We start from the raw sequence: 13,354 nt of genomic DNA, 5'->3' as shown, positions 1-13,354 counted from the left end.
GCAACTGCAGCCAGAAGGTTTTGTTGCAAATGGGTGATTTGAGGCTTTGATCTTCCTCATAAAGGGCAAAACCATTACATTTGTTTTACTTCAGTGACTTTCTTGCTGTTTTATTGAAACTTGGATTGTGTAATCCTTGTTCATATCTATTGTATAGAGATAGCATGTATGTACAGAGAAACAGAGATCAGAAGTATGCTCCCACTGGGTTTTTTGAATGTTCAAGAGTTGTTTCCTAAATGTTGCAAATCCAGCCATTTCATTTTGAAACACCTCCTCTCACTTCTCATTTCCCTTTAACCCCCTAAAAATTCTTACTTCCAATGCTGTTCCTCTGCATGTTAAATAGCAAATGAGCACTGTGAGCAACAGAGCAGATTCTTCCAGAAAAGGGATGGATATTGCAGTTTTTCTGAAGACCTGTAAAACAATGAAACGTAAATGAGCTATTATTGCAGCAATGTTCTAGTTCAAATACATCTGCTAGCAGATTCATTTTGAGTCATTGCCTGCCTGCAGTGTAATTGTACTATGTGCAGTGAATATGCGTGGATGTGTATGGATACAAAATTGGCAAGCATCCTGGATAAATATAGATGAACATTTGCCTTTTTAAAAGTTATTTTGGTTTCTCTGATCCACTCTAAAAATTTATTTTAATTCAATTTCAGAGCCAGTTCTTTATTCAAATGTTGTCATTTTTTGTCACTTTTAGAAATTTTAGTACTATATCATTTCCTTTTCTTGCTGATGTCGCCTCCAAAGGATCTTATTTTCTGCCTTGTGACTAGCATGGAATAGCTAAAAAATCAGCAAAAAGGTCCAAATCTGAGATAAACTTTAACATTTTATTTCAAGAAGTCTTATGATGATCTATCAGTCCAAGAAAGCTGTATCTTTTTTTCAGAAATTAATATTGGCAGCATCTGTACTTGTAACACATTGATCACTCTTCGTGCAAAAATGATCCACTTTAGAAAGGTTACAAAAAGCTGTTTCAAGTATTTGACTTGCCTTACTCTATGTGCACTTATGCCCTATCTACAGCTATATTTGAGCACGTTGCAAGTGGCCACATGTGCAATATCTCTACCCAAGCTGATCCTCTTTACCACTCTAATGTTTAAAAGGGTCATTTTCACTGGTTCATAACTACCTCAGTGTTTTTCTTCCTTGTGAGATGTCTAGTATGTAGTTGAGGCATAGGTGTTTTGGTTTTGGTTTTGTTTTTCATGGGGTTTTTTGTTTAGTTGGGTGGGTGGGTTGTGGGGTTTTTTTGGGTTTGTTTGTTTTTGTTTTTGTTTTGCTTTTTAAACAATGTGTAGTTCCCAGTATAGAAGGCGGAAACTGTCGAGGGGGTGAAGGGGTGCTGTTTTTGTGTTTGTTCTCTTAGCTGTTTGCTGGTGGCAGTTTGTAGGTATATAGCATTTTCAGTCCTTGCTTTGTTGAACATCACTTTTATTTTGTTGAGGGGGAGGATGATTGAAATGTGTATGTGTTTGGTAATGAAAATCATCCCTCATGCTCTTTGTTTGCAGTGAACTTTTGGAGGTCAGCTGGCACTATGTGTATGTGTGCATATAACGTTTTGGTTCAATCAATGAAGTTTCAGCAGAGAGTGCTTAAAATGGCATAAGATTTCAAATTTCATCAGTATAAACTGTGGAATGAAATGTAAAAGTGCAAATGTAAATGTTTTCTCTTGCAGGGGGGGTATCTTGTAGCTTGAGTCATTATCATTGTAGGATAAATTTTTCTGGTTTGAAGCAAGATACTGTACTGAATAAGATAACAATTATTGTCTGCTTTGATATGTGTGGAACCTGGGAAAAGAAAACTTCTTTCATTCAGCCAAGGGGCACAGAGCAAGTCAGGAATTTTTCACATGGACATCTTGATCTGATCAGCACTTAGATATTTCTGCCCCTCCCACTTCCCTGTGCTCCCAGTGTGATTTTTCTTTTTCTAAACACAAAGTTTACTGAAAACATTTCTGAAACTCTAGCTCTTGCATGAAATACAAATCTTCTTCTTTCCTTCTGTTGTGTTCAAATGATACGATAGAGGTGTTTTCAGATCTATCACACCTGTGGATCTTGTCTCAGAAGAGAAGCATTCCCTCTTCAGCTTACAGACACCTGACACCTTTGTGGCAACCCATAGATGGAAAATCTGTATTGGTTCAAAGGGCAGACGCTTTCTATATTTATGTCAGTGAATGTGCTATCTCAGTTTTAAAGAATTTAAGATTTTCTCTTTAAATCTCCTCTCCCTGTCATTCTGGATCCTTTTTTCTCTTCTCTCCAGGACCCTTCTTGTGTTTTTTGGTGTTATCCTGCCTATATTGCCAGCTCTCTCAATCCATGCATATGTGCTTCTTTGTCGCTTGGCTCCCTGCTGCTCTAGCCAGACATCCAATCGGCACAGACTTTCAGCCCTCTGTGATTCTTCTATACTGATGGTTTCCATTTCCTTTTCTTTTCCACTGCAATAGCAATCAATGCAAAGATAGGAGGACACACTCTGGATTTCTAACTGTTCCTGCAGGCTTAACATTTTTTATTTGTCTTAAAGAACTTGTCAGTCTATAAAACTGGGGAGTAGAACAAGCCCACATTACTAGTGAGTGCTGTGTGAACCAACATTTGGGGACCACTGCACTTAAATGAAAACACTTTTACATCATGTGGTGCAAATGTACTCTGAATCTGCAAGACTGATCTTTTGCTGTAACTGCTGTAGTGTTGCAGGCTTCTAGTTCCAGATACGCATTGCTACCTTTTCCCTTTGTAACCAAGTGAGTAGAGGGGGACGAGATGATGAAAACCCTCCTTCACTGAGAACTGTGACAAGTGAATAATTCTCCCTGCTGTTTGAAATCCTGTAGAATAGGGACTTATAATGGAAGTGTTGACCCATCTTTAGCTTTGGCATTTCAAATGTGATTGTGAATGTCAAATCGCTGAACGCATTACTGAGAAAAAATGCTTGGTGAGCCACCAGTGACAAGCGTTTAAAGACTGTAAAAGGGAGCAACTGAAGTGAAATGAAAGGGCATTGCAGAGGTTGTTACTGGTGAAGTGAATAAAAATAATAGCAAGCATCTCAATTCATTTGACTGGCAGCAGCACAACAATGTTGCCAATTAATTTTTGAAAATAGAAATAGGTCTGTGGTGTAGTTTGAAGTCATAATTACTTTAATGGAGAGAAAGTAACTGCGGAACATTGCCAACAAGACTTGACAGATTGCACCTTAAAAAAAAGAGGGAAACAAAAGAAAAGAATAGCAAATGTGATACCAGATGAAAATGATGGGGTTTATTCCCTGCATTGCTAGTGACCCTGACCTTACATCTGGATTCACAGCAGGCAAAATCTTCTCTGTTATATGCAAAGGGAATCCTTGTCAGTATTACGTAGTGTCACAGAATACCTGGACACAGCCAAACAGACTCTACCCCTCATCAGAATCACCTGGGATTTCAGATAAGAAATCTTAAAAATTTCAGATTATTATCTTGTCTAAAATGTGGAAATAAGTTATTTAGAAATATCGTAACAGGTATCTTAATGTTATCTATGTAACATCTATCTGTCTATCTAAGTCAGTCCTTCAGAAAGAATGAGGGTGGATTCACCAAGGGTTCAGGTTTTAGCCTTATGTACTGTTGTTTGTATTTTCACTGGTTGTAGTATTTTTCAGTTTTTCTGAAAGTTACAGTTTTTCGGCATTGTGCTGTTTCAGATCTCAAGCGACAGGATTCACCTAGAAGATGGCTGGCTTATGTGTGCTTTGTACCCATCAAATTTATTCTTTAAAGTGTAAGGTTGTGTGTAGACATTCAAGCAAGTATTGCGGATTCAATATTGACAGCATTATTTTAGTTCTGTCAGCTTTGTATTATCTGCACTATTGCTGAATTGCAAATGTATTTATTAACTTGATTATTAATATATTAACTAAATGTTTTATGGACAAAATTCTGTAGTATAAAAAAGTTATTCGCTCAGTGACACTTTGGGGAGAAGACTTGTTCATATCCGTGTACTATATTTCTATATACACACATGCAGATGAACAGATACATACGCACGTAAGCCAGCAAATAAAACTGCATATTGTACCATACCAGCCTGCATTCTGTTGATCTAATTTCCTTTGTCCTGACTGCCATTAGAAGGGAAAGCAGTATCTGAAATTCAGGATCATGTGCTCACCAGCTGTGGACCCTTCAACAGAGCAGCAATGGACTAGCATTACGTCTGTAGAGAGACGTATGGTAGGGCTTTTAGGGGAACACACCCAGGCAGAGCTGTGCTGTGGGAGTTCAGAAACACTGCAGTGCTGTTGCAGTTGCTCATGACGCAGTCCTGATTTCACAACTGTTCAAAGTGGGCTTTGCACCCTGCCTCTCTGCTACCCATTCTGCTTCCTTGCCTCTGGGCAGGGGCTTGCTGCTAAATGCAGGGGTAGAAGGAAGGTTCTTGTCCCTCGTTGTGCTGGCTGAGACAACTTCCCCATTAAACTCCCTTCACCTTATTAAAAAAAAAAAAAGAAGAAGAAGAAGAAGAAGAAGACCTTGCTAGCAATTCACTGGAGGAGCCAGCTCAGCTGCAGACAGGCAGGCAGGCAGGCAGCCAGGACTGAAGTAAAAGCAGCCTGAGTATCACTGGCAGCAACCCAGACTGTCTTCCTTAGTTTGGACTGCTCTCCCCTAAGATATACTTACACAGTCGTGCAAGGGCCAAAATCTGTGACTGTCCAGTATGATTTTCAACCCAACACAACAATAGACTTATCAACATTTTTGCTTATGTTTCATTCCCAGCAGGAGAGGTAGATTTTCTTTCCTTTACAAGTGAAAAAAAAAACTAAGAGGAGCTCTTTGTGTCCAAGATTTGAAGCCTGTGTAGACTTTCAAAGTTGTCCTTTCTCCAGCAACAGCTGTTTTACATTTAATCCAGAAAAGCTGTGCAATTTTTGTCTTTGGGTGCAGAGGAAACTTGCAACATGACTTCAGTATAGAACTAAATGTTTCTCACATTGTCTACCCCCATGATTTTTACATCAGTATCTACTTCTGAGGGGTACCAGTGGATATAGCAAAGCAAGGCTTATGAAGTGTTTCAAGATTCTCTAATAAAGAGCACATATGACAAAAAAAAAAGTTTCAAACTGAAAGAGTTTCTGTGCAGCACAGGTACTGGGTGTTTTGTGTTTCATGGTAGATGAAAATCAATGAAAACAAAAGCAAAGACCAGTTTACCAGTATTGTGGTAAATGTGGCACCTGTAAGGGAAAAGAAGAATTAAAAAAAAGGAATAAAAGGAATAATGGGAAATTGTTAGAGGACTGTAGGAAAGAAGTGTAATGCAATATTTCATGACGGGGAAAGATTTTGAGAAATCTTTGTAGATAGCCAACTCTCCATGTCCTCCAGGATTGTGCTTGGAATGTGTGGGAAGATTAGCAATTATTTCAGGCACTTAAAAATCAGTGCAGCTTTAGCTGAAGTAGAACTGAAAGAAAAGAGAAAAATCAAGCCTATCTTCATAGGCTTTCCATTTTTCACATGCATAAGATATTTTAGGACATCATCCTGACTCTCACAGCATGTAGTGGGTGGGGCTTTTTTTCTTCCTACAAAAATGTTGAACAGCAGTGCAATTTGATACAGAAAGTGATTTATTCCCCTGCTGATAACTGAGATCATCTAGCATTCCAGACAAACACAGTTAATGGATGACTTATTCCTCACCCGGCAGCTGATTACAGGACCTCAGGAGACAGCAGGCAGCTTTGAGTGAGGTTATAGAAACAACACAGCATTTTATTTTCCTTTTAGTGTTATTGCAACTGTATTGAGCCCTGGAATGCTACAGCTGTATCGGTCTTGGCTCCCTACAGCATTGGCAAGGTTGTTGGTGAGGAGGCAGCACTGAGACACCTTTGCTCTTACCAAGACCTTAGTTATCCCCTTCTGTAATCTCTTCGTAAACAATTGTGGGGCAGGCTAATGGGCAGTCATTTGTTTAAAACCATGCTCATAGAAAAGTTTTGGCAAGTCTGATGATGACTTTTTATTTAAAATCCTACTGAATTATGACTTTAAGCCTCTCTGGACCTAAAAAAATGTCAGTATACTGTGGAATCTACCTTAACATGGATAGAAAGATGTTAGCACCTGGTATCTGCCAGTGGATTTTTTCTTAGATTGATTCCTATAACTGTCTGTTAAGAAATACGTGACATGGTAACTGGTATTGCCATCAGCAGATAAAAATGAGGAGAGGGCTGATTCTTTTTTCTCATCAGATGCTTCTTCCCAAAGAAGATGAATACTCAGTGGCTGAGCAGCAGAGAGAAACTTGCTCTGCTAGGGTATTGCTAAGAAATCTTAAAAGACTCATTTCGGAAGACACCATTCTATAAAAAGTAATTCAGTTACATCTCACTAGATATCTGGCTTTTCAGAGAAGTTGTCACATGATCTGATTCTTTCATGCAGCTTAGAGAATTAATTTATTTTCTGAATTTAGCACACCCCTCTGCACCTTCTGAGTATTGCATCATCCAGTCCACGCTGCATGTCCTTTCTGTGAACTTCTAAGTAAGACTCACCTGTTCCTGAAGTATTGGGAGAGTGATATAAAAATACAAATTTTGTTCCTAATTTTTAATACTGTTTTTTTCTCTTTCTAGTACTACAAGCTCAACTGCAAGCAGTTGTGATACAGAGTTTACAAAGGAGGATGAGCAGCGGTTGAAGGATTACATCCAACAGTTGAAAAATGACAGGGCAGCAGTGAAACTAACAATGCTGGAGCTGGAGAGTATCCACATTGACCCCCTTAGTTATGACGTTAAACCTCGTGGAGACAGCCAGAGGCTAGACCTGGAAAATGCAGTCTTGATGCAGGAACTTATGGCAATGAAGGTAATTTGATTATGTGCACCACGCTAACTGCATAGCTGACAATGCCCCTGTGCTACAAAACAAACTAAGAATGTCACATACATGGGAGGCACTTACAGGGATTGCTGGGTAACAAGGGGTTACTTTGTTGAAGCGAACAATCAGGGCTGAAAATCCTGGAGTCAGAAAGTGACAGAAGGCAGTGCATTAGCAATGACAAGATGTGGGTGTTTTGAATTAGGCGAAGACTTCATCCACGGCTCTAAACTTGGAATGTTCTCCTTGACAACCCAGATGCTCTCTCTAAGAGATATGGCAGTTAAATCGCTTGAGGGTGACCAAAAGCATGATACAGCATTTCCCAAGAGCCTGTTCATTATTTCACTTACTTGCATGCAAATGTGCATCTTAAATATTTGTGAACTGAAGCAAAACAAATTCCCTCCTTTTAGTATTGCTGTGGGAGGAAGAATGGTCTGTCAGAAGCTATCATCCGTAGTGCTTTAAGCAGTCACAACTCCAGAGCTGTTCTAGACAGCGTGTTGCAATTAGTAGTTCTGGTTGCAGCTGGAGCAAAGAGTTGTTGTAATGACTAACAGGAACAGAGGTTTTAGGAGAAAACTCCAGTCCTTTTGGCCTGGTTTGCATGCCCAGTTGTAAAGGTGGGATCTAGACAAACTGGTCTTTACTCACCAGGTACACAACTTATAGCACTTTAAACCTGATTTCTGTATTGTATTTGTAAATTGAGAGATGAACTAAAACATAGCATCATATTAAAAGGAATGTAACCTCGTGTCTGCATTTGGAAGTTGCCTGGTTTTGGTTCGGTTCAAGTAAGTTTAATTTCTGCTTGTTGGCAAGGCATATTTTTGTCAACTACTGGCAGTCAACTACTGTGTCAGTTAAGAGTGTCATCTGGGGCAGCAAATCCTAATAGCTTTATAAGTTTCTAAAGCTATAGATTTTTTTCAGGTCTCTTAGTGCTGGTTTACTGGTGGCATAGTAATGACAATTATATTCTTAGTGGCACTGCCCTTCCATCTACTGACAATATAGTTTTGCAATAATACTTGTGGTATTTGTAGTCAAGAAAAATAGAAAGTACCTGATACTAGTCAGAATTTTTAAAAAGCAACGCTGTGAATATATTATGGCCAACAGGAATATATTCCCCATAACGAAAGTTATATGAGTTGTACTGAAAGACATTTGTAGATTATTAGATGTACATTTCAGGCATCACACTTCCTTCTCTTCTTTTGCCTCCAGATCTTCACTGAAACCTCTTGTACACTATTGTTGCCTCTATTTTTAAACCAATTAGTAAGGGCAAACTGCAAAGCTATCCCTTGTGATTACTGCCCATGCATTCCCCTAACTTGACGAGAACACCCACAGTTCCATATTAATTCTGGCACAGTTTTGAGTGATGGTAATCCTTTAATTCTCTAAACAATCATCTAACTTGCTTTTGACATAAGGTGTCCACCCATAACTTTTGGCTGCACCTAGCACATTGTGTTTTCAATGCAGGAATTTTTTCCAGGAGTCATCTTTCTTCTTGATTGTTTCTGTGCAGTGCATACTGGAATAGATGCACATCTTACACATGTGGCTAGCATCACCTTCAGTTCTTTCAGGCACAGAGAAAATGACAGTAGTGTTCATTGGTTATCATTTGCTGTACTTTGCTGGAATTCACAACTGCAGAAAAATTCTAGATTTCTGAAGGGGATATGGTAAAAACTCAATCTCGTCAAAACTTGAAAAGGAATTGTTAGTAAGTGCTCTTCTTCTACAGAAATTGAAAACTCCCACCTTTCTTCAGCATGTAAAGCATTACAAAAAGCATGGAGTCAGAGCTACATTTTGCATGCTTTGGTCCCAAGAGAATGTGTGACCTTATTACCATCCATGGTTGTTGCTTAGGTCTGCGTTACACCTTGCTCATCTCTGTGCCAAGCTGTAGCATAGCTAAATCTATGGGCAGGACTCACAAACTTGTTGGCTTTCAGAGTTTAGTATTTTATCTATTATTTGGAACATGCAGTTTATACAGAATAGTATATGTCTGCTTTCTTCTTTAAGTTGAAGCAGATGTACCCATCTGTGCTTCATCATGTAGCATCTCTTTATCTGTTTCCTCCCTTCCACATTCTTAGCAAAGATGATACAGCTTGATTGAGCTACTCAAGAATTTGCTGCATTGTTGAGTCTTACGACCTTCTTTGTTCTTGAAGCTTGCATTTGCTTAGCATCTCTGCTGCACCTTCTGTCACCTTCCGTTTACAGCTCACAGTAAAAGCTGATCGCTGCATCAGTTATATTGCTTCATGCATCTATGCTAATGAAGTTCTGATAATGCTTTTACACCAATTGTTCTTTATTACTGATGAAGCAGATCCACAAATGGATAGGTTGGAGCTGGTATCTGGAAGCCTCACATTTTGTTCTGTTCTTCTGTTGCCTCGTTTATTTTTTTAACTGATCCAGAGTCTTAAGACCTAGTGGTCCACTAGTGCTTCTGTAAAATCCAAATCTTTGCTTCAAGCAATAATTAACCATGTTTCCAAATATATTCCTGTATGTGGTTTGTTGTCATTCTGTGGGTCTTATATTGAGGTCAGTTGTTGTTATGCCCCATTTAGCAAGGAGATTACTTCTGATGGGTGTAAATAATTCTTGGTTTGTAGGCTTTCTGCATTTCAAAGTACATATAACCTATTTAAGAAGACTCAGCTTTCTACACAGATAATTTTTCCTCTTTTGTATACAGGTGATGGTAATATTGCTTTGAGACTACAGTCTACTGTTTGCTGAGAATGTTAGAAATACTTTTGTCCACCTTTGTTACAACATTTAGCAGTCTTAGACATGTTTAGAGTAAAATACACTTAACCAGAACACCACTTTTATCAACTCCAATACTTGTTTTTCTTCTGAAAGATTCCACCTTGTGTACAGTGATCCACTTGGCATCCCTGTTCATGAATTCTAGAACTTTTTGCCACATAAGGTCCTCACAGTTTTATTCTTTTGATGTGACCACATTCAACACAAATTTTAATTTGGAGGATGATGTGGTGTTTCTGATTATATTGAGTTGGGATGTTTCCTTCTCATTCTAGTTTTCACCCAAATTCAAAACAAGTACAAAATATACCTAATTCAACGAATTAGTTCTGAAGTGAGTGGTTTGTCACTAGAAGCTTGTGAAGTTGCATGGGTTGGTTACCCAAGTCATCTTGAATCAACTGGAAGAGTAACAGCTGTCTACCTCCTCCTTCAGTGTTTCATTTTGTACGGGCAACTTTTGCTTCAGGTCCATGCTATGAAGAAGCTGCTATGTTAAACTACACAATAATTCACTAGCATCCTGTAATTAAAAACAAAACAAAACACAACAAAGCAGGATAGTAGATATGCAAAGGCTATATTGTCATTGAAATGAAATGTTATCTTAGAAAACATATTTTCATAGAACAATTATTATGTATGTAAAGACTAATTAACTCTATAAGTAAACTTGAGTTACTTAAATTTTTCCACATGGAATCTTACAAGTTGCCACCCTGTCTCACAGATTTCAAGTGTCAATACCAGAATCTTCAAGTGTAGTTTTAGTTTTCAATTTCAACCTTAACATTGCATCCATTTCTGTTCTTTTCAATTCTTCCACTTTACCCTTTCTTTCTCTTCGCATCTCTTCTTCAAAGTCCCATTGCCTTGAAAGAATAAAACTAACAGATGGGGGGTGTTTTGGGAGGTCATATTTCTCTTGTGGAAGGATACAAATTTGTGAACTCACAGTGACTGTGTGATGATCTAAGCTTACTGTCTTCATAAAAGAAGTAGTTAATCCACCATTGGTTCTCAAATTTGTTCTGAGCTAAGATATGTAGTACAAACAAACATCCAGTCTTTAAGTAAAAACTCAAGTGATGAATAAAATAAGTTCCATAGATCCATTGTTCCAGAGGTTAAATTTTTCTTCTTCTTTTAGAACACTGATGTCCCTTTTTTCTAGGCTGAATTTGCCTAGCTTCAGCTTCTAGTCTTGGAAGATTGTGTCATGTCCCTCCCATGTAGATTGACTGTACCCCTCTGTCAAGAATATTTTCTGCTCACATAAGTGCCAAAATACTCTGCTTAAATTACTTCTCAGCATTCACTCAACAGGCTAAGTAGATTAATGGCTTTAGAAATAGAGGATTAAGAAGCTAAGTGTATATGCCTTAAGTATACCAGACAATCCAGTTAAGTTGCTATAACCAAGTTGCCTCATCATTATTTACATTTTTACTGTTCACAGGCGAAATTAATGTTAAGTTTGCCTAACATTTAAATTTCTGTAAACCACATAGAATGAAAGAGATTGTGTTTCTAACTTTCAATCCACAAACAAGTAGATGAAAAAATGAATGATTTTAAAGCTCATAAAACCTTTATAAGCCTGAGGGTTTTTAGGATGTCAATCTTATTTTTGCATGGATGGTATTTCTGAACAAGGCAGTGATTACCTTGGCTACAGTATGCTCTCTGTAACTGTACTACACATGTATGCACTGTCTACATTTAAACCAGACAATGAATTTTTGTTAGGAACACATTTTCTTCTACAGAGAAAATCTATATAGGTCTTGACATTGTTTATATAATCTTCTTTAATAACAGTTGTCTTACAAAGAGCATTATTTTTGAAGAATGAGACAAGGCACCTGAGATATTCTTGTGACTAGAATATGTATTTCAGTTTTTAAAAAAAAAAAAAGTAGTGATTTGTTTTTAGGCTGGGCATCCAACAAGGAACTTCCTTCTTTCAGAGAATTACAAAGTGAACCAGTTTGTTCTGAGCTGTGTTACTGCATGAAATCAGCATGTGGGACGGACTAGAGCTTGCCATGACCTAATAATGAGAATGTGATTCTGGCTTTTTTGTTGTTGTTATTTTAAGGGTGTTTTGTGTATTTGATAGTGTGGTTCATTTATTTATTTATTTAATATAATCTACGTTACGTTTTAGGGCTATTTCTCTAAAGGCTTTGTGGAGCTGGGTTTTCATGCGTTCAGAATAACTAGGCGTTCCATGGAAGAAACTTTTCTGAAGAGTCCTTAAACACAAAGGGCCTTCTTATTCAGAAAGCCTGTTTGTCGCAATTCGTGGGAGGTTGGGAGCAAGTGCTGAAAGAAGGGTCACCTCACTCATGCCTTGTTCTTATGCTTTTGCCCAGTCACTGTCAGAGTAGATGTTAGAGTAGAAGACTCTCCCCACATAGCAGTTGTGTTATAATGTCAAAAATATCAGAATAGTAGATCAATTGCACACAAGAACTAGCTTTCGGGATTGAGTTTCCTTTTATGAGGTACCAGTATCCATTTTCTGTGGATAATATTTATGGAAGAATAATAAAGAGTGCAGTTTTGTGACCATCCAGTTGTATATAGTTGAGATTCTGGCCATCTAGAGAAGGAATATTAAAAATAGATATCTGATGATGCCATACTCAGTTGCCCTTTTTAACTAACTTGTTCTACTGCAGAGGCTAGTAGTGTGAGGCAGGAATACATGATCTGTGTTTGCTGTCCTAGTCCCTCAAACATACTCCATTGTAATGAGATAAACCAACTCTAATTCTTATGTATCAGTAAAAAACTGGATTCTGTGATTTAGGGAGCTGTTTGATGAGCAGATCAGACACTCCTGTTTTTAGGCAGCACGAAGGGCAAGATAGAACGAAAGAAACTTCAGCAGCTGTGGCAACCCTCTCAGATCCCCGATACTCTAATTCAGGCATCATGTTATATCTGAGACAGATGGAGGGATGAGCTCAGGGTACTCGCTCTTAAAACATAGTGGCCTTCTGACAAATAGGGCATGCAGTCATAAAAAGCCTTCTGCATGCTGATAGTGTTCTTCATGGAAAAAACACTCAAGTAGGGGAAGTGGAAGAATGCTTTGTTTGATCTTATCTTCTTTTATGTATTTAGTCCCATGAAACATCATGCTGTTTATGTTTTTTCATCAGGAGGAGATGGCAGAGCTCAAGGCACAGCTTTACCTACTGGAAAAAGAGAAGAAAGCATTGGAATTGAAACTGAGCACTCGAGAGGCCCAGGAACAGGCTTACCTTGTTCACATTGAACACTTGAAGTCTGAAGTGGAAGAGCAAAAAGAGCAGAGAATGAGGTCTCTCAGCTCAACCAGCAGTGGAAGCAAAGACAAATTGGGCAAGGTCAGGAGTCAAAATAAGTTTCTAAAATCAGCATAAACAAAATTTATTGTGTCCCCCACCTCTCTACAGCAGTCTTTAAGCATGTTAATCATTCTCCTCTTCTGTTTGTATGTTCATGTCTTTTCTCTGTTCTCTAGTAGTTGGTTGGTTTTTTCCATCCTGTGACTTTTTAGAATTACTGTTAAGCCTGGGCTAAATA

At 38.3% G+C, this 13,354-nt stretch overlaps 1 protein-coding gene across 10 annotated transcripts in view; it reads left to right on the top strand.

The window, feature by feature from the left end:
- The window catches only part of MCC (MCC regulator of WNT signaling pathway), a 207,507-nt gene that overhangs the window by 174,596 nt on the left and 19,557 nt on the right, over positions 1-13,354 (top strand). For all 10 annotated transcript variants that reach the window (XM_035562606.2, XM_050716463.1, XM_050716464.1 and 7 more), the window contains 2 exons: positions 6,706-6,940; positions 12,949-13,155. In XM_035562606.2, coding sequence (XP_035418499.1) covers positions 6,706-6,940; positions 12,949-13,155 — 442 coding nt within the window. The remainder of the gene's footprint in view (positions 1-6,705; positions 6,941-12,948; positions 13,156-13,354) is intronic.

Source organism: Cygnus atratus, chromosome Z (assembly GCF_013377495.2).
Source record: "Cygnus atratus isolate AKBS03 ecotype Queensland, Australia chromosome Z, CAtr_DNAZoo_HiC_assembly, whole genome shotgun sequence".
NCBI lineage: Eukaryota > Metazoa > Chordata > Aves > Anseriformes > Anatidae > Cygnus > Cygnus atratus.
The sequence above is the reverse complement of the archived record's forward strand: the minus strand, read 5'-3'. Positions and strand labels throughout refer to the sequence as shown.